Source organism: Pochonia chlamydosporia, chromosome 5 (assembly GCF_001653235.2).
Source record: "Pochonia chlamydosporia 170 chromosome 5, whole genome shotgun sequence".
NCBI classification, from domain to species: Eukaryota; Fungi; Ascomycota; class Sordariomycetes; order Hypocreales; family Clavicipitaceae; genus Pochonia; species Pochonia chlamydosporia.
The window spans coordinates 1,074,752-1,095,749 of NC_035794.1; the positions used below are offsets into that span (position 1 = coordinate 1,074,752).

General features: G+C 47.8%; 5 protein-coding genes across 5 annotated transcripts; 2 read left to right on the forward strand and 3 right to left on the reverse strand.

Moving 5' to 3' along the window:
• Positions 1-592: 592 nt before the first annotated feature.
• VFPPC_05618 (ABC transporter CDR4) lies at positions 593-5,165 on the reverse strand (the record flags this gene model as incomplete). Its single annotated transcript, XM_018284782.1, has 2 exons — positions 593-3,119; positions 3,172-5,165. The coding sequence occupies 2 exons, from the start codon at positions 5,163-5,165 to the stop codon at positions 593-595; spliced, it is 4,521 nt and encodes a 1,506-aa protein (XP_018141650.1).
• A 2,286-nt stretch (positions 5,166-7,451) lies between these two features.
• On the forward strand, positions 7,452-8,756 carry VFPPC_05620 (peptidase family M3; the record flags this gene model as incomplete). Its single annotated transcript, XM_018284784.1, has 1 exon — positions 7,452-8,756. The coding sequence occupies one exon, from the start codon at positions 7,452-7,454 to the stop codon at positions 8,754-8,756; it is 1,305 nt and encodes a 434-aa protein (XP_018141652.1).
• A 2,921-nt stretch (positions 8,757-11,677) lies between these two features.
• On the reverse strand, positions 11,678-12,468 carry VFPPC_16202 (NLP/P60 protein; the record flags this gene model as incomplete). The annotated part of the gene is made up of 2 exons (XM_018293955.1): positions 11,678-11,986; positions 12,040-12,468. 2 exons carry the CDS (start codon positions 12,466-12,468, stop codon positions 11,678-11,680), a joined length of 738 nt encoding a protein of 245 aa, XP_018141653.1.
• A 3,969-nt stretch (positions 12,469-16,437) lies between these two features.
• On the forward strand, positions 16,438-17,271 carry VFPPC_05624 (beta-lactamase domain-containing protein; the record flags this gene model as incomplete). The annotated part of the gene is made up of 1 exon (XM_018284787.1): positions 16,438-17,271. The coding sequence occupies one exon, from the start codon at positions 16,438-16,440 to the stop codon at positions 17,269-17,271; it is 834 nt and encodes a 277-aa protein (XP_018141656.1).
• A 1,215-nt stretch (positions 17,272-18,486) lies between these two features.
• VFPPC_05625 (bicyclomycin resistance protein) lies at positions 18,487-20,406 on the reverse strand (the record flags this gene model as incomplete). Its single annotated transcript, XM_018284788.1, has 5 exons — positions 18,487-18,920; positions 18,991-19,554; positions 19,607-19,742; positions 19,796-19,990; positions 20,044-20,406. The coding sequence occupies 5 exons, from the start codon at positions 20,404-20,406 to the stop codon at positions 18,487-18,489; spliced, it is 1,692 nt and encodes a 563-aa protein (XP_018141657.1).
• Between the last annotated feature and the right edge of the window lie 592 nt (positions 20,407-20,998).

Sequence of the window (20,998 nt, forward strand, 5' to 3'; positions counted from 1 at the left end):
CAAGGTACAGGGCGATGGCAGCTCAACAATTTGATGCGCGCACCGCTTAATATGTTCGTTGTAGTATATGGCTCTATTATAGGTTTTCCGAATCATAGTTCCCTTTTTGAAGTTAGACGCCGCTGAACATGGTGAAACTGGAGGGCCAAGGCCAATTACAGCGCCGCCTTGATGACGAAGCGCTTCGTAAATTTATGTTGAGAATGAGTAGAGAACGTCGTATTCCGATAACAGCACATTAAGAACCCATTCAGTCTATTGATTTGATGCTAATGTTCTAACTATTAAACTTGTTAAGAAGGAAAAAGATGAGGAAGGAAAGTAATCCATGGCAGCGTCTGCTTCGGTGGAAATATGGAGTTTATCCAAGTACGGAAGGCAAAGCTGAGTTCAGCAATCATATATTAGAACTCTTAAAGACCACCCAAAACTGAAAATTCCGTTCCATAATATGCGAAAGGGTTGGAATTTTCAGGATTTGTTTTTGTTGTGTGAAAGTAGAAGCGATGTCGCATTCGTATTTTGTAGTCAAAATCGAGGCCCATTCTAAGTTAAAGAAAGCAAGCGCATCTCAGTTCAAAACGAGCTCTCATCAGGTATTGCGCTTCTTCTTAGGCACACGAACCAGCCAGTAAAGAAACAATGATGCCGCAATATTGAACACGATGTACACCATGCCGATGCCAAAGTCGCGCCAACGATGATCATAGTTTGAGCTAATGCCAGCCAAGAACACGTTAGTATCCGAAACAGGGCAATACTGACACTGCCCTGAAGCATTGTTGCTATCGAGATAGCCACCACGGCTACCAATATACGCAGACATGTATTCTTCGCAAGTCTTCCCAGCTGGCGCATCAAAACTCACCAGCTCGTTGCTATTACATGTGACATGCGTGTTCGCCAAGCCCGTAGATAACACAGATGAAACCCAGTATGTAAACGGCGACACTCGGTACATGAAGATCCAGAATCCAGGCATAGTGGACGGAGACGCAAGAACACCACAAAACAATAGACACATCATGAAGAATACATTGGCCAAATTGCCGCCGCCTTCAGCAGTGTCCATAATGGCGATGCAGGCATGCGCAAAGGTGCACGTAAACATTAAAAATTGCCAGAACAGCAACCACATGAGTCCACCGCGCTCTGTGGTCTGGCCCGCGGCGCTGGCATTGTTGTTAAAGCCGACGGGGTAGTAGACACACACAAACATGACCACAGACATGAGCGTATTCCAGGGTATTTCCACAATGATCTGGGATAGCATGAATACTTTCCAGCTATATGTCTTTGATGGCCGCTCGCGTACTTCATACAAGGATCGCTGTGTGACGAAATGCGGCATTTGCTGCTGCACGAGTTGCCCGAAAATGCTCAGGATGTTAAAAATGGCAAACATCTGATTTTGAAGACCTTGTATGCTGAGGGGTGCGTCGAGAAATACAAGCCCGATGAATAGTGAGACCGAAGTACAGAGTATAAACTTGGAGTAGATGTAGGATGGAGTTCTCCAGTACTGTTCAAACACTCTTTGAGATACAACCAGGAGTTGACTCCAGAAGGGAGAGGCGAACTCGCGATACAGAGCTTTGTTTTCGCTTTTCGACGTTTCATCCACGCTGACATTTGACTTGAGCCGCTGCAGCTCAGATTGAACTTCTTGATACTCCTTACTTGATCGCCATGTCTCATGCCAGTCAATATCCGTGGTGGCGCCCGGAGCCGCACCGATGACTTCCAGCATCCACTCGGCAGGATTATCGCCAGTAGGACAGGGTAAAGCACCATTTCGTTCAAAATAAGAGGTCATGACGGATGAATTCTCTCCAATATTACCAAAGTAAATAGTTTTTCCGCCTTTGGCTAGAAAAAGTAGCCGGTCAAAGCGCTGGAATAACATTGCAGACGGCTGGTGGATCGTACAGAGAATAGACTGGCCTGCCTTTGAGAGCTTCTCCAGGAGATCTAGGATTGCCCACGACGTCTGCGAGTCAAGTCCAGACGTTGGTTCGTCGACAAAAAGAAGTAATGGCGGTTTTGCGGCTAACTCAACACCAATGGTAAGACGCTTCCGTTGCTCGACGTTGAGACCCTCGCCCAGGGTACCGACAACTGCGTCGGCATATGGCTGCATGTCGAGCAACTTGATTACTTCGTCCACATACGCAATCTTTTCAGCTCTTGGGGTTGCGTCCGGTTGTCGGAGTAGGGCACTGAATTCTAGGGCTTCTCGGACCGTAGTTGTTTCGAGATGAAGATCCTGTTGCTGCACATAGCCAGTCTTCCGCTGGAAGGAAGAGTCTCGTAATTTACCGTCGATAAGCATTTCGCCAGTGATTACGCCCATAGAGATTCGATCAGCCAGACAGTCTAGCAATGTTGTTTTACCTGCGCCTGAAACGCCCATAAGGGCTGTAAGTGTACCAGGCTTCACCCAACCATCGACATTATCCAAAATGCGTCTAGGTTCTCCCTTGATCTTAATATCGTAGCACACATTGCCCCAGTGGAAGACACTAGTCGAAGCTTGAATGGCGGCATCATCTTCATTCCGAGTTGTTCCGGACTTTTCTGTAACCTTTGCTGGGGAAGAGTTGCTGCCCTCAACATCGCCTTTATTTGCGGCCGATGTGGGGAGATGGCCTCGTCGAAATACCAAAACCTCGCCCTTGGATTTCTTTTCCGAAATATATTCCGTGGCCAAGAAGTATACAAGGTGATTGAACACGGTGAAGGCGATTAAGATACCGACATTACGCCACTTGTGACTGTGGTTGTACTTGTAGAGCGTGTTGATGTAGGCATCGCCGTCAACGAAATCCTGCCCAATAACTGACCCAACGGTTGTGCAAGCCCTATTCAAGCCTCCAACGCCTTGATACCCCGCCACATCTGAGCTGGGGACGAACGAATTGCATTTGAATCGCCGACCGCTGAACTCGTTGATCATCAAGGCTTCGAAGCCGTACGCGACTGGGTCGAGGTAATTGATCCACCGACACCAGCCCAGCATATAGTCCACGGGGATAACAAATCCTGTGAATATAACCAGAGCCAGGATCAAGACAGATGCAGGCACCATGGCTTGAGAGAGAGTTCGAGACAACGAGGCGCTAGAGAGTCGTTAGCCATGATAGAACCAGGTATTCCAAAAAGAAAACCTACATTGACCGGAAAATACCAGACATTGCCATAACCATCAGGAAGGAAACCAACAAAAAGAAAAAGAACGATCCTGGTTCTCGATTTAGATTCGTCATGAAGTACAGAATCAGGTTGTAGAAAATACTATTGCTGATCTTATAGGGCATGTCGACAATGACAGAGGAAAATGCTTCAGCAGATGGATGATGAAATCCATACCGATTATGCTTCTCAACAATCGGCCGTTGAGCGTACTGCGTAAGGATTTCAAGGGCACTTGAGAAAGCATTCGCCAAAATAGCGACAAAGAGAACAGCAGCGCGCTGGAAAAAGCTCGCAGTAGTGGGCTGCATATTGTAAAACAGAGACGAAATAATCAACGCAGTAATTGAGTTTGCCAGTAACACAAAGATAGTAAGACCAGGATCACCGATAAGACGTTTCCATCCTCGCCATAGACACAGCTGAACTTGCTGGCTGTAGGAGAGAATGAAGGGAGACTTGGGTCGCTGCCCTTTGGCCTGTTGCGTTCGTTTATTCGCCCGGAAGGCATCTGCATCAGCACCATCGAGGGGGTGTTCTTGGTTGAACGTGTTGATATCTCCCAATAAAGCACTGCGTTCCGGACTCGCTAACCAGCGTTGAGCAAACTCGTCCGGGGTTCTTGGTGCACGATTCTCATACCCCTGGCGAACAATTCGCTCTGATGGCGCTGTCATTGACGTGAGAAAATCCGGGGTAGTTTGCCGATCGGGACAATCAAAACCAAGGTTAATGAAATATTCTTTAGCTTTGCCGGTTGATCCATAGAAGATTTGGCGACCCTCATAAAGCACAAGAACTTTATCGAACAGGTCATAGGCACTTTGGGGGGCTTGGTATATCGAGACGGCGCTGGTTCGACCAAAGACGTCTGCTTGGAGGCGCAACGTCTTACAGAATTCGATAGCATTAGCAGAGTCGAGGCCTCTCGTGGAATTGTCCCAGCATTGCAATGGTGCGCTGGACAGAGTGGCTTCTGCAATGGTAACTCTCTTCCTCTCGCCACCAGAAACACCTCGGATGTACTCATTACCCACGCGTGTATTTATTGTGTGGCTAATTCCGTACATTGCCATGACCACGTCTCGATAATGGTTTGAGAACTGCTTGCGCGAAACTCCAGTTGGCATGGTATGCGGCTCTCTAGCTCGTGCGGCAAAAGTCAGGGTGTCTCCGACGGAAAGCATTGGGAAATGAACATCGACTTCGGCTGTATAAATAGCCTCTCCTTTATGGCTGGTGTGCATCTCATGTGCCGATATGCCCTGGTAGTTGAACGAAGCTCTCTCGTCAATGTAAATGCCATTCGTTTCACCTGAAATGCTCTTCAAAAAGGTCGAGCAGCCAGCACCAGGGGGACCAAGGACAACAAGCATCTCCCCTGGCTTCACCACACCGTCCAGATTACGTAGGATGTCCACTCTGCCCATGTTACGATGGTCATTACTGCCCACCTTGTTCATCAGACGACGCAGAAGTCCACCCATCACCAGCCATACGTTGCCAACATCCTTCTGGTAGTCGGTTTCTTCTCCAAAGCCATATACGTTTAGATTTTGGAAGGAGAATCCAGCGCGACGGAACCCAGAACCGGCTTCAGCTGCCATTTGCGCCACTGTTTTCGCCCAGGTACGAGCGTTGAACTTGGCCCCGTTGGGGTTGAGTGGTGAGGTTGGGTCATCATTGCCAAATAGACCCTGAGCATCGCTCTGAATGGCGACGGCAGAGTTTTTGGTGTACTGACGAGCAAGTTCTTGCACTATTGAGTGCCTTCGTCCGGACTCGACATTGATGCTGTCTTCATCACTGGTCCCAACGGCAGCAGAATCCATACCCGAACGGTCCACTGGAGTACTAGTGCTTGGATTATGCTCGGTATTTGGTTGTGTCGCCGTTGTACCAGTATTGGCTTCGTAAATCGTTCGCTCGCTTCCCTGCGCTGAGGCACAGCGAGCAGGTGTACTAATGTCCATCCTCCTGTCTGACAGACAAGTAGCCCTCGAAAGCTATGGAGGTATATCTGGCGTTGAAGTGTTGCTTTGAAAACAAGACTCTAATGATGAAGAATGAAAATTTCGAGAAATTGGGCAGACTGTAAGCCCGTTAAATACACATATGAAACAAAATTGAAGAAGTGAAGGACCCTTTAAGACGGACCGGGTCAAGAATGTAGGGCGTGAGATAAGATGAGCATAGTGTGTGCAACTCCTATATAGTCCTTTTTTGTGCTCCTCAATACACGGATATTCCGGAGTCCCCAGCCTACATGAATCGCCCCTGACGCTATGATAAAGCGGGAGGTCCATTAATAGGCCCGCCGAGACGTCGTGTATAAGATGATATTACCGTGCGCGGGACAGATACCGCACAAGCGGACTTCGAATCTCCCATTCAAATATCCACTTTTAAACTTCTTGAGGCACTTCGGACTTTTTTAGGGTTCCGAAAGTAAACAATTTTCATCGTATTAGGCGTCGTTGGATGGTACGCCGCGGGACCAGGGGATTTTGCATATCGGAAGGGGACCATCCCGAACACAATTGTTGGGCCAATAAGATCTCCACCGTGGCAAGCCACGATCAGCTGAGCATCTGGATGGATGCAACTTTTCTACTTTATTTCCAAAGAGACTAACAGTCCCGTTGTTGTGGCACAGAACGAACCTGCATGATTTCCGTTATTTAGCAACTTTCCGCCATCGAATTCAACTCTCATACAACGTATATCAAAGCATAAAGACCGGCTTTACTATTTCACAGCTCAATTACTCAATCATACATTCTTTCAACAATGCCGTCCACCAATTTTCACAGTCCAACAAACTACACCAGGTCACTGGCATGTGTCACCTGTCAACGGCGCAAGAAGAAATGTGACCGCGAGTTTCCGTGCTCGAACTGCCAAAAGGTACATTGACTCACAAAACTTGATATTTATATTAGACTACTTACCTTGTAAAGCGCGATGTCGTCTGTGTTCCAAGTACACCGGCACCGCCCCGAAAGCGTCACCAGTTCAAGAAGGAACTGCTTGACCGTCTGACACGTGTGGAACAACTACTGGAAGATTTACCTTGCGTCACATGTCAATCTCTACAAGCTCAAACAGTTTCAAAACCATCGTTTCGCGTACCTCGCAGTTGGATTGATACACCAATGAGCAATGCTGAGCCGCATTATGATAAAGTGATGACTTGTAGAGACGCTGGAGTGCAAACTGATAGTCTTGAGTTAGCTAAGAGGGACCAAGTTATTACGAGCCAGGAAAGAGATGGACATGTAGTATAGAAAACAATATACAAAGTTTCTTCAAAGCTTCCCACACCAAACTGGAGGTGAGAATGAAGTGGGCATTAACCTGTATTTCGTTATTTCGAGAGCCGCTTCGCATCGATTGGGTCTCCACTTTACCTTCTTTTGTGGAGACTCAACTCCGCATTTGACGGGAACCAGGAATGTGCGTTTATTGGTCGGGGCTTTTGAACCAACCAATCTAGTGCCTGAGCAGCGCCGCTTTTACGCTGAGCGACTGTCGCGTCGCTAATCCAATATCTGCGGCCATGCCAGGATTTAGCCAGGCCTGAGTTGGCTGCTCAGTTAACAATGCATAATTTTATGCTCCCAGTCCGTTTTGCTCCTCCGTATCTCCGTCTTGCGGCCCCTACCGAACGCTCCATCGAAACGGGAAGTCAAACCGTTATTTCCCAATTTCAGTCAACATGCCTCTGAGGTACAACTTCGACTTGCCACGCCGAGGAGACATCTGCAATCCTTTCAAATGTCAAGGGTTGGCGACCTGCGCAACGCCAGCTTTACTATAAACGGCCGCAAGCACTGCAATTATGGCAGACACGATGATAGCGGTGGGGCGGCAGCGCTTCGAAATGGATGCTCTTTCCTGTTCATACCATGATACTTTGATATAATTGATCCATAAAGACAATCAAAAGTGCCACACACATGCAGTGTGATGACGGCTCGCTTGCAAGCGATATGTCAAGTACATGTACTTGGCGACACACCTAACAGGGACAGGCAGACATCTGGAGCCCTTCTCCGCTGCGGCCTCGGCCTGATCTGGTGCAACATTGAAGTTGTAGCCAACAGCCAAGTTGAGATTTCTCCTCATTTAGCAATGTGCGCTCAAGAGTCAAGACAACACGATAGCACACCACCAGAAACACCACCGCCGCCCAAACGCACCACTCACATCGGCAACTATCTTATCTTAATCATAACACATACTTGTAATTAGCCATCATGTTTCAAGACAAACTTCAACCACTCCCCCGCCTTCCGCGCCAGGACGAGATTTTAACCATTGCTCAGTGCCACGTGTCTGAGCACCGCAAGGTCATTGCCGACAACACGACATCCGTGTCCATATCCTCAGCTTGCTTTGATAATGTGCTTGGCCCTATAGCTGAGATTGAAAATAGGCAGTCGGGGGAACGAGCGGTCATATTAGCATTGCGATACACCGCAGTTGACATAGTCACCCAAGAGGTCGTCGAAGAAGCCGAGAGAATGTGGTTGAAGTATTCTGCTGAGGTTGACCAGAATTTGACGCTGTTCAAACTTCTCCACGCTATTCAAAAGAAACACGAGTCCTTAGATTCAGAATCTCAGAAACTACTAGATCGATTCTTAATGCAATATACGGAATGCGGACATGGGTCGCTTGATAGCAGGAGCATTCAAGAGTGGCAAGATAACCGCCAGATAATTGAGGCGTTATGCGCTGATTTTAACCGAAATGTTCGACAACTTAATAGTAACGCTATTAGCATTCATTTCACCCAAGAAGAACTCGATGGAGTCCCAACTCACGACCTAGAGGAGTACCCTCTAAGCGATGGCGTGCGGCGTATACCACTACAATGGCGGCCCTATGTCTCCATCCTCCGGCATGCGCATAACTTGCAAACACGGAAACGCATTCAGCTTGCTTGGGGGCAGAGATTACCTCAAAACGTCCAACTGTTTAGGCGAATTATTTCACTGCGGCACAAAAACGCACGGCTCCGTGGCTACAAGACTCATGCTGCCTCCCGGTTGCCATATCGCATGGCCATGTCAATTGACTGGGTGGAGAATCTCCTCGAGGACTTGAGTAAAGCGCTGATTGAAGTAGGGAAAAGGAATTTCGCCCAATTACAGCAGAAGAAAAACGAGGTCATTACAAAAGACAAAGACACATCACAGAATGCCAAGATAGAAGCATGGGACGTGCCTTACTATAATCGCCTGATAGATAACAAAGCCACGGTGGACCAAGACAAGGTCATGGAGTACTTCCCACTTACACAGACATTCAAGTCAATACTTGACCTATTTTCAACATATTTACAGCTTCGGTTTGAGCAACTGCCGGCCGAGACAGTAGCCGGACATATCTGGGCTCCTGAAGTCCAAGTCTGGAGCGTCTGGGACAAACGACCTGGTACTAAAAACGATTTCATTGGATATTTATACATAGATATCCTTGGCCGTACCAACAAGTATAAGGGTAACCAAGCAGTCAATCTTCAACCAGTGAGGTTACCATTTTTCTTCTATCCCTAGGCTTACTCTCCACTCTCTCCTTGTAATCATCTCAGCTAAGTACAAATGACTTCATAGGGTTACCTTAAAAGCGACAACACCAGAGTCTATCCCATAAGTACGCTAATGTGCAACTTCTCTCCAGCTTCGAGGAATGGATGCTCTCTCTTGAGACACGGGCAGGTTATCACCCTATTCCACGGTAAAGTTGTCTCTTGTAGCCGTATCTCAGCCTAACAAAGCCCACGAGTACTAATTACCGCTTCTGTCTCAGAACTCGGTCACTGTATGCATGATCTAGTCGCTAGAACAAAATACGCCAAATTTCACGGTTATGAGGTTTGCCTTGAGTTTGGAGAAGGCATTGCCACCATGTTAGAAAACTGGTGCTGGATCAAAGACGAGTTGAAAGCCATCAGTAAGCACTACACGCGTGTAGACCACAACTATATGGAAGCGTGGATGAAAGTGAATCCTGGATGCCCCCTTCCGCCTGCTGAGATTCCAGATAAACTTGTGGATGACCTTATAAGCACCCGACGAGAGGACAGGGTGGATCTACACCTTGGTCAGCTGTGAGTCTCTGTTCTGAGTATACTACGTTTTAAATGAACAGTGCTGCTTCTAACGTATGTCTGATAAGCTGCGATTCACTCTTTGATCTTGGAGTACACAACCCGTCCAGTGACGATGCTTTGGATAGTCTTGACGAGACGAAGCTCTATATTGATCTTAAAGAGAGATTCTCTTTTACTAGACGGCCCGAACCGTGCTATCTGCACACAACATTCAGTCATCTTGTGTCTGGATATGACGCTGGATATTATGCGTACATCTGGTCAGTGTCATGTTGCTACTGGCTCTAGTCCCAGTTTTGCTCCCACGTGATCCGCTAACCCACACCAGTGCTAATGTATTTGCGGAGGATTTATTCAAGACAGCCTTTGCGGGAAATTATAGGAGCCAAACGGCCTGGGATCGTTTTCGGCGCCAAGTGTTGGGGTATGGCGGAAGTCGTGATGAATGGCGCATCCTTGAAGACTTCCTCGGCCACACACCTGAACTTGGTGGTCTGCTTGAGAGTATTGGCATTTCCTAGCCATCTTTGATGGTTAGATCTGGGAACTTTGCATAATGAGTCGCAATAGTAGACCAGGAGTATCCAAAACTAAAGAAGAAACAATATTAGCCAGAAGAAGAGAACCTGCTTGACAAAGCTAGATACTCATTATTAAGAATCCTCTGCCTTTTCTCAAGTACCTCTTACCGTGACGATGCAGCCTTGTTCTAATGTTCAGGCTCTACAAAAAGAATATGCTTAAATGCGGCTTAAAATATCCACTCTTAACTCCAGCCTGTGGCCAGAACCGTACACAGTGCAGCCTGTTAAAGAGCATTTGGTGTGAAACATGCCTACAAGATATGTCAGAGAAAACAGGAAAGGGAGTTACAGATAGGACGTGGGTTACGCACCGTTTTGTGTCCGTTTTCCCGTTTTAAAGTGCCAGGCATTAAATTTGCATTAATTTGCAAGAGCAGCAAGGACGCTAAACCCAGCACGCTCTCACCCACAGGCAATCTACAAACGCCATGTCTGGTCTGGTAGAACCAAAACGGGGCTTAAGAGCCGGGGCAGTCGGGCACGGGTTGTCGGGGAACTAAAAAGGTGCGCCAGTTTTCCGAGAACTCAACAGCGCCACTCCCTCAAATACTCCTGGTCTTCCCGGCTGCTTTTTGGGTTTCGAGTCAAAGTGTCTTTGCCTTCAAATCGCTTAGTAAGACTACCCTGCACTTTTGGCGAATCCTTAGTTGCGATGTCGACCACGGTCTCATTTAGGTAATACGAGAGAATAAGGTTAATTGTCCTGATTTGTTGTCTATTATTATCAGACGGCTATTTATTTGTTTTAAGGAAGCTAATTCCTTTGGTGAGGTACTGATTGCGAACAATGCTAATGAAAGGTTATAGACACATCGACATCAACGTCACAAAGGATAGCGGACCTGGGAGGCGGAGCTAAAGCAGAACATTGATTAAATTCATAAATCTTCATACCAAACCTTTAATACTCAGCTCCAAAAAATAGAATAAAACAAAATAAAAATAAACAAGCCACAACGTATCACACGACTGGCATCCAAAGGCTCACGTTCCATATTTTTCTATATCTTACCGAAGCAACTGATAATGGGATTATACTGATGGTGGCGACCACTTCAACCAACACCGAACCGTAGCAGACCTAACTCCTCGAGAATACGGACGAAAACAGCAATCAAAACATGACTGTGAGGACCGAACTGAGGTGATTATGCCTTCATAAAATGTCAATCTAAGAAACGGCCCAGGACCATCCAGTTTGAAGTCCCGGGTGGGTGCTGACTTTTGGAGAAACCGTGTTGGAGAACCACTCATTGCCAGGCAACAACTAGCGATCATTAGCGAATGTCGTGAATGCCAGGGAAAACACCTCAGATCTGGCATTTCCAAAGGAAGCTAGCCACGGAATTGGCTTGGTTTGCACATTTCCGTCCTAGTTTCTCAACCGGGTGTGATGTCACTGGAGAGAGATTGGCGGTATCAAAGTCACCAGCACCAAAGTTTCCCATGATCCTGTAGATTTTCTCTCAAAACAGCCTATCCTGCTTCATGCAAAATGCCATCAAAATACAGCCCGGGATCTTCACAGTTGTCGTGTTCCAGAAACTCGAAGATTCCCCCCTCCAAGTTAAAAGTTATGACACCACCGACACCACAGTTTACGGCTGAGAGAGAAATGAAATAAAGTAATAGTCTAACGTTGATACATGACTATACAAGCCTCTAGATTAGATGACCCTTGAATATCCACTCTAGAAGAGTAAACCAAACCCCTATGTGCAAGATTTTTATGTACTTTACAAATCCTCATATATACCATAGCAGCCTTTTACTTCGCCATTTAAATACCTCCAGCAGAGCAGATGCTCTTCGCCGCACTGGTGTACTTGCGATAAGCAGTAGGAACGGCTGATCGCTGCACAGCCTGGCAGAGCTTAGCAACATCCATAGTCTTCCAGCCCTTGACAGCAACCATGCCCTTGAAGAAGAGGCTAGCAGAGCAGGCAGCATCCATATCGCACTTAATATCCTTGTAGTACATAGCGCGCTGCTGGAAGATTCCAACGCTGTCGTGGTCGGAACCGATGCCGTCGTACTTGTAGTTCAAGGACTTGGGCACAGATCGATTGGCCAGGATTCGCAAGCTCGACTGGTTGTCATGTTAGTTCAATACCGTTCTCAACCCCCAGAAGATAGACATACCTCAGTAAGGCCAGTGGCAATGGCAGCCTCGCAACCCTGTCGGCCGAGGCCCTGCTTCTTGGTCTGAGCAATGATAGCTCGGGCATGCTTGGTTTGAAGGGCGTTCAAGGTGGGAAGGTTGCCTCCGGTTGGGGGAGGAGTAGTGCCACCACCGCACTCGCCAACGACCATGCCGGTGGTACCAGTCTTCACGTAGTAGTCGGCAACATAGCAGTTATCGGAAGTCTTGTCCCAGAGAGAATCTCCCTTGATGCTCTCGCCGCGGGTTTGGCAGGTAATCTTGACGTCCTGGTTAAGCTTGTAGGACTTGACCACCTTGTAGCTGGTTCCTGGACCAGTGCGGCAGTTGACGGTAGTTCCTGTGATGGGATAGGCGGCAGCCAGGGGGGCGCTGACGGCCAAGGCAACAGAAAGGAGAGTGAAATGCATGGTGATAATAATGACGAAGAAAATGAAGATGAAGATGAAGGAAAGTGTTTGGCTAGTTGAGCTGTGCTTGTCGATCTGGTGATCTCTTTCCCTTTCCTGGGAGGATCAGAGATGTCTTTATACTTGTGTGAGAAAGGGGTTTTCTTAACAGTTATGATCCAAGCCTCCATCTGATGTTGATAAAAGTAATGCGCAGTGGTAGCCTTGATGTGAGGTCAGGAACACTGCTTACTTCCAGGTTTGGCCGACTAGCATGCAGCTCACATTGCAGGCTCCCAAAATAGATCATCTGGCCTTGTAAAAGCTCCATCTCAGTAAAGGATCGTCAGACTAGTGGGATCGACATACCCTGGCAATCCCCGTTCCTGAAATGACCATAACGAGAATAATCATACATTTTCCTTGCGATAATTTGATCCAGAGCCCAACATGTCAAAACAGCTGAGGCTTCAGCAATAACGGTCGCAAATTCTCGAGTGAACTCAGAACCTGCTGACATATTCTCCAAGTCAACAATACGCAACTCGCTTCGTTCGAATGAGGCTATAGGGCTCAAGTTACAATTCCTCTCCTACTGTAATTAACTACTCTCGACCAGCGACCGTGTCAGTTCTCAACTCTCCATATAAAGCCAGAATCTGCCCACTACAAATCTCGAAGCATCAGGATCCAAATGTCGGTGTCCGATGCTCCGAAGCGCACTGCTCACCAAACACGGCAAGCAGTTCTAGCCCTGCACCTAATTCGGCCTGATGTTTTGTCCGACCACTCATGCCCGTGGGTAAGCTTCAGGGTCACTCGCAGCTTGGTACCTTGAAATAGCCCATTTTGCATGAGGCTGAGAGACTAGGGTCTCCACGCAAGGCACACAATTCAGCCGCTAACGAACCAGCCCTATGTTGCTGGACGGGAAGCTATATTTGGTGCTATATCTTGAAAACTTGGGTGATTCTCGGGAATGTAGCCTGAGTCTTTATTTGCGGTCGTTTAACCTGAGGCTATTGATGGGAATTATTGGAGTTGATCGAAGTTGTTCCGTCAAGTCGGGCGGAAACATTCACTCTGCGTTATGGTGATCTTCGCGGTGGGGTTACCAGGACTCGAATGACAGGACTGACATTGTGGGCTTCGCCTGACCGTAGACGCGTGAAAAGGTCGCGTAGTTGCTGAGAATGTTGAGTTTCTCAAACTTCGCAACACTCACGCTCAATCGACGGGTCGCTAGTTGATAACTTGACCCAAGGCGATCCACAGATGGGCATAAACTCGTCTCGCCCGACGCCAGAAATGCAAACAAGGCAGCGTCGAGAAGACTATTGCGCGTTCGACACTATGTACTTGTAGCAGGCAATGCAGGTACTGTGATGTTGAGAACGAAACGCAATGCCAGCTCTCTAGTATTGTGTGCTCTGGGCCACGCGGGAAGCAGTGTCTTGCCCGAAACTCGCCAACTTCGAAACAAAAGTCAGCACAATTAGTCCAAATAGGACTGTTGTGACATTCCGAAAGATCTTATCTTGAGTTTCTTCGCAGGCCTGTTGCAAAATTCGACTAGATGGCTGTTGGCCGCAAAGGGTGTATGATAACCTCCTAAGATGCCTCATCATGTTCGTTAACTTACTTAGCTTCAGACCACGTCAATCTCTGTTTGGTCGGCCATTTCAGACGAAAGCCACGTACTCACTTCCCATGCGACAAATATATTCGTCTCACTTTACCAAAACCACCGCACCGCTGCTATTTTGTGGCAGAAACACGTAATGCAAGCGCCTCTTTTACAATATTACTAAAGTCGACGACGAAGATGACGACTGCTGAGTGCTTGTGAACCCCACTCAGGGTACTATATCCGCTTACATGCCATACATAAAAGGCAACTGAATATTTCCCTTGAGCGAATTCTACCAACAGTTACAAGTCGAGTAGATTTGACCCGGAGTCATCACCCACCATCATGTCCTCGTCAATTCAATTGCGCCCAGCCGAGGAGCATGACCTCGCCACTATTGCTGCTCTCAAGGTGGCAGCCTTCCAATATTCGCCATACCAACAGGCTCTGTGGCCCTCTCGCTTACGCCAGAAGCCAGGCACGCAGGATCAGGTTGAATGGACGCTATCTCAACTGCACGGGGCTCTCGGGCGGTCCAGGATGCGCTTGATGGTAGCGGTAGATAAGACGTCTGGTGAAGAGAGAATTGCTGGGTACGCCGAATGGATCAGCCCTCAGTCAGAACCAGAAGGGAAGAGTGGTGTTGTTCACGACATGAAGCATACAGTACGGCCTAAAATACCCGAAAGCTTGGATGTTAATGTTATGAGAAAGGGGGGCGATGAAATAAGCAACATGCTTCGAGGGGATGATTGTATCGCAGCTTTTGAGGGTAAAGATCGCGACAGAATGTGGAGTAAGTGTTGTCTCTTCACTCTCAGTAGGAAGAACTTCGTAACTGCGGGATCAGCTCAACATATTTCCGCCGACCAGAGCTAACATGTCGTGTCAACAGCTCTAAACTCCATCGCGGTAGACCCCGACTATCGGGGCCGAGGTATTGCAAAGATGTTAACGAGGTGGGCACTCGATGAGGCCGACAATGCCAAGGAGGATGTATGGCTCATTGCATCACCTCTTGGGAGGCGCTTGTATGAGGGACTTGGATTCACAGAAGTTGCGGCTGGTTCGAGATTTGGGGAGGGCCAGTATGTCATGACTAGGTTCTGACGGAGCAGCGGCAATATACTTCTGGTGATGTCGGTGATTTGTGTCAACTTGGAGCCAGGTAACCTGTCAGAGACACGGGCCTGTATCCGACGACGAGAAATGCTCCAACACGTCTTCTGCCATTGCTTGTTGTAGTTTGAGACGAGCTGGCTTGTTTCCAAGAACTACATAATACTCTTAGTTCTATTCATTACGTGAGGAAAAAACCACAAACAAGGACCTTGATATTTTTCTTTTACCATAAGATGATACAGCCTGTGCACACATCGCCCATGCAAAGGCGAGGAATATGGTACTCCTGTATGACATCCAAGGTATTCCAGGAGAGAATCTTGTACAATGGACTGGCAGATGTACCGTTTCTGATGCACTAGAAACTCGTTTCCATCACCCACGACATCAAGGGTTGATCTGCCTCTTAACCATAATTTTGACTCTCTAATCTTTTACGAAGCAAATTTGCCTTCAAGTTAGATTCTGTTGAAAAGGTCGACATTATTCCTTTCTCGGCCATGCTTACTGCTGCCTTTGCCGCTTTCAATGTTGGCCTTGCGGGGTTAATCCCTGCAAATGGCGAAGAGAGATCGTTTCTCCCCGCGGTTGGAAACCATCATCTACACCACACCAAGTCAAAATCATCTTTCCTACTCTGTGTCAGTTCAAGTACGTTAAGATCATCAGGAAGCTTTCTTGTCAGTGTCTCCTCCTATCGAACCTTAATTTCGTTGCCCTAAACTAGAAAAGGACCCTATCGAACGACCTCAACACTGTCCGCCCGCCATGGAAGCTTTTGAAGCCGAGTTGGCCAAGGCAACAGACCAGGGTGACGGACTCAGGGACTTGCTGGGTGCCGTTGCCATGGTCATTGACAACAACGGTGAGACAGAGCGTTTCTTCTGCGGGGGTTGAAATACGTATATGAAGAAGCTATCTAATTCATACCGGTGACATGAGCAGGAAATTTCTTATACCGACATGCTGCTGGACACCAATTCCTTGATATACGTACCAACTCGCCGCCCTTGGATCCGGATTGCACTATATCGCTTACCTCAGCCGGCAAGTTTATCACTAATATTGCGGCCTTGCAATTAGTAGAACGGGGTATTTTAACGCTTGATGAGCCAATTAGCAAGCATATACCTGAAATTAAGAAATGCCTGCTTGTCGAGGCAGTAGATGGAGAAATGCGGTTACGTTCTCCAACCCGCGGCATTACTTTGCGCGACCTTATTTTAAGCACAAGTGGTATGGGCACCACTGATACGTTTCAAGTGCCGCCGCCAGACTTCCCCGATAATGCCCATCCGTTGGTCAAGGAGAAATTTACACAACTCTTCTTTGAGCCTGGCGAGGGCTTTGAGTACGGGAATAGTGTCTATTGCGTGCAGCTACTCGTTGAGCGGCTTGGCGATAAGGACCGCTTTACGCAGTACGTTGACCACCACATCTTTGCCACGCTTGGTATGACTGCTTCCACCTACCGGCCGACTCTGGTTCCGCACGTCTGGGCGCGTCGCCTGCAGATGGTAGAGCGTGTAAGCAAAGTGGACGATGAAGCCTCGACGACGGATGGCAAGGCCCGCCTTGTGGCTCGTGATAAGGACACGTACGGCCTGACATGCAGTATATCTGATCTTGCACGGCTCTTTGGGGATATCATGTCGCCGGACTGTAAGCTGCTACAGCGCCAAGAACACCGTGATCTATTTTTCACGCCGCAGTTAACGCCCGGTGGTAATGCGCACCAGTCGCTGCTGGCTGAAACCACCAACTATGGCTTCCTTCTCCCCCTCGAACAAGACGTATCAATTTCCCATAAGGTATCATGGGCGTTGACGCCACCTCCGGCCATAAACTGGACCGCGGCGGGCGCTCTTATTGAAGAGGATAATACCCTTCCAGGCTCAGGCATCCCCAAAGGAACTGTCGCATTTGAAGGACAGCCTAATATCATCTGGACTATGAATCGCGAAAAGGGGCGCATGATGCTTTTTGGCACCCAGTTGCTGCCTGGGTATGATGTAAAAGCACATAATCTTGCAGTGAACTTTTTATATGACGCTTGGAAGACGTTTGGCTAGCTTGAGTTGACTAGGATTATAAGGTATCAACGTCAGAATGTGCTCCCGGCGATCAGAGTCTGGTGTCGGCAAGAGCCTAAACCTGAGCCTGAGCCTTAAAATGAAACTGGAATACTGTCTGGTCTTTTATCCCTCTTTTCAGTTCCCTCTCTAGTCTCAATACTCCAACTTATTCGTATTGAGCGCCGAGCCACTTGAATTTGAGCATACCCTCCTTGTCACTACCCATCTCTTCCCTCATTCTCCGTTCGAATAAACGTCTGCCATCACTGTCAAACAGGTCTCTCTGACCATACTTTGTAACACTTCTAATGACTATAGTCCTCAAATTTGGAAGACGGTCAATCGCATCCTTCCATCCAGAACAATAATCCATATCGTGGAGCAAATACCACCGTCCTGCGTTCCTGCTCCTGACCCATTCGACATACAATTCAATATCACGAATCCACCACCTCTGATCGTACCCCAAGCCAGACATAAACCTTCGCAGATGCTCTGAGTTGTGGAAACTAAACGTATTCCCTTTATAGAATGCCTCAGCACCGGCAAAATACAGACTCCGACAGGTCAGCAGAACGCTGAGCAGAGGAGAATGCGGACTTTTCATTGCAGTGCTCGACTTCCTTTCAAATCGACGTTTGGAGTGTAGCACAAGGACGTAATCATCAGCCAGAATGGGAGTGACAATGCTGAGGAGTATTTCGTGTGGTAGTCGTGATAAATGCGGCAGTTGAAGCGATTCATGTGGTCGAGAAATCGGTGATTCCGCAGGAGAGTCAATATGGATCATCTTGGAGCTATCCTGAGAACTCGAGACCCTGTTTCTCTTGCTGTTTTTGCTTGCCATGATGTTTGTTTATCTAAGATGGTAGAGGGGATATTGTGAAAAGCCTTGTTGAAATTTGCCTTGAGTTTTCACGCGCTGAATCGGAGCGGGGATGGCTTTGGAGAACACTAATATCTTACACGCAGGAGACGCTTTTGCACAAAAACTTTACTATTTATTAGTTAGTCACACTAAGGTTACACACTAACAATACCGCGCTGTCCAATGCAGTATGGTGCTCTATGTGATACTTTTTCGCTGTGCGAAGCGCAGATATGATGGCCCATGGAGTGACTTGCCATTCTCGACAGAAGAATAAAAAACCTTGACACAACAATGGAACAGCCCGCGACCTAATGAGGGCCGGATCCTTCACGAAAAGCTCGCTAGCCTTGCGCCAGGGACACGGTGAAGGCCGACAACGCCAATAAAGGCACGCCAATATAACGTGTCTGCTCAGGAAATGCTAATGTGATGAACTTTCTCACAACACCGGACCTATGGAGTGCTAGCGCCAATGATGTCCATGGAACCGTAAGACTTTCATAATTGTCAGCAAGCAAAGCAATCAAATCGGGGGCATGACTAGACTCACCCAGCACAGAGCCTCCAACGAGCACTAGGTCCAGAACAGCAAAACCCGTAAAGAGCCACGCAATGCCCATTCGATCTACCAAGGGGGGATAGAGCACAGCAGCAATTGCGGCTCCAGGATTCCGTAACATGTTCCCCAAAGCAAATGCTCCGGCAGCCTGAAGAGGTACACATTCACCGAGAAACGCGGCTGTAGCGACAAATACCCAGCTCATACCAAATCCAGCTGCAACGTCCCCAGTCAATATAAATCCGGTAGCTAGCAGCTTTAATTCATCGGGCAATTAGGTACTTACTTAGAAATGTTGCAACCAGAACCGCAGCAACATGTAACGACTTGTGAATAAACCATCCGAACATGGCCGTACCAGCGACACACAAAAGCACACCCCATATCTGATCAACCAGCCGGGTCTCCGGTTCAACCTTGGACCCCGGCGAAGCTGCTACGAGCCTCTTTCGACGCCAGTCGCTGAGTCTGCCACCGATGAGAGATCCAATCATCAAAGCTACACCGGCCGCAATGTAGCCAAAACCAACCGCTGTTGTTGACCAGCGATACCCGTCTTCAAGGGCATGTGGCAACGCGACCATCATAGCAAAATATGTCGAATAGAGCATGGCGGTGTTTACTGATACGATTCCGATTGGGGGGTAAGCGAACAGCTTCCAGTAGCCGATAAGTGTTGGTTTTGGTGGCTTTTGGCCACGTTCATCTTCTGGTGCTGTATCGGAAGTGATCTTGGGAGGGAAGAGAACCCAGCTTTTGCCAGCGTATAGTTGTCCGTTTCCAACTCGATATCGAAGAGTTTCAGGAAGCATCAGTACAATAACCACCAAAATAACAGCTGAGAGTATGGCTGCGGCAAATGTCAGCAAGACGACCTCGATTCAGACAACTGCTCGACAAACCTGCAAACGCTGGGACCCATCTCCAATTGAGCTTCCCGCCTAATGCAGACCCTAAAACGGGTCCAAAGACGGGACCGCATTGTGGCCCAAGAAGAAACATGGACATTGCAGTTGCGCGGTTCTTGGGTTCTATGATCTGCGAAGAACTTTAGCAGGTTGGTCATTACAGCAGTCATGCATTAAACTAACATCTGCAACGGCACCAGCGCCCATCGACATGAATGCTGCCGAGCCGAATGCGTGAACAATACGCAGAAACATGAGGCTACCAAAATTTTTGGGAAGCGCGGCAAGAAGGATATTAGATATAATGAATACCGTTAAAGCTATGATATAAATTGGTCGTCTCCCTCTCAAATCGGCAAAGCTGGACCAAAATAAAGGCTATTGGACAAATCAACAGACTGCAGCAACGGCATTCGCTTCAAATGACCTACAGCAATTGCAAACGTAACCATGAACACGGAGACAGTTGCGTTGATACTGGTACTTCCAACACCGAACTCCCTCTCCAAAAGAGGCAGAATGGGCAAGTACATACCACCGGACAAAGGCCCCAATGCTCCCGTACTCGTAATAATTCCCAGGAGCAGTCGCCGTCGCCCAGGAGTCAAGGCAGAGTACGTAGGTGGTGTTGGAGGCACCTCTTGTTCATAATCAGGATTGCTCACAAGGGATAGTGAAATCGCAGGCTCCTTTACTGAATCCTCGACTTGATCGGCCGGAGCGATATCAGCATTTCGTTCGTCATTTGGTATCGCGGAGCGATGAGGCTCCTGCGAAGCGTGGTCTTCAGACATGCTGCATATTCTCCAGAGAACGAGTCGTCATACCCGGTCAAGGCGAAGTAGCGTTGACAAGCACCCTTGGTGTTACGATGTGTATCAATGTTGACAAGGCAAAAATAGAACTTTGATTATTGTCAAGGTTCAGAATTGAACGGGCAAGGGGTCGAGCAATGAGTAAGCATGAGATTTTCCCATGCGTGTCTCATATTCCCGTGCCTGCACAGTACAAACTGCAGGTTGTAGTTTCCGAGTACTTCGTTATCTTGTGTCCATAATTCGCCTAAAGACATCCAGATTTAGCAAGCACATCTGGTAAATTGAATGGCTGGCCACAACATTGAAGCTGATTGTATGCACCTAGTTAACCGATCCTTCCCAAGCAGAACCTGCTTCACCTGTTGGTTACACTGCTTTAAGAAGCTCGGGCACTTTCCACACCACCTAATCTGCAATTGGTAAGCAATTGCTGTTATGTCTGTCTGCGCGAGAATGAGCAAGTTTGTCGTCTCACAGACGTACGCTGGGATTGGCGCGTGGTCAAGAACTTTGTATTGTTTGGTGGGATTTGCACCCACGACGACTGCTTGTGTAACAAGTCAGAATC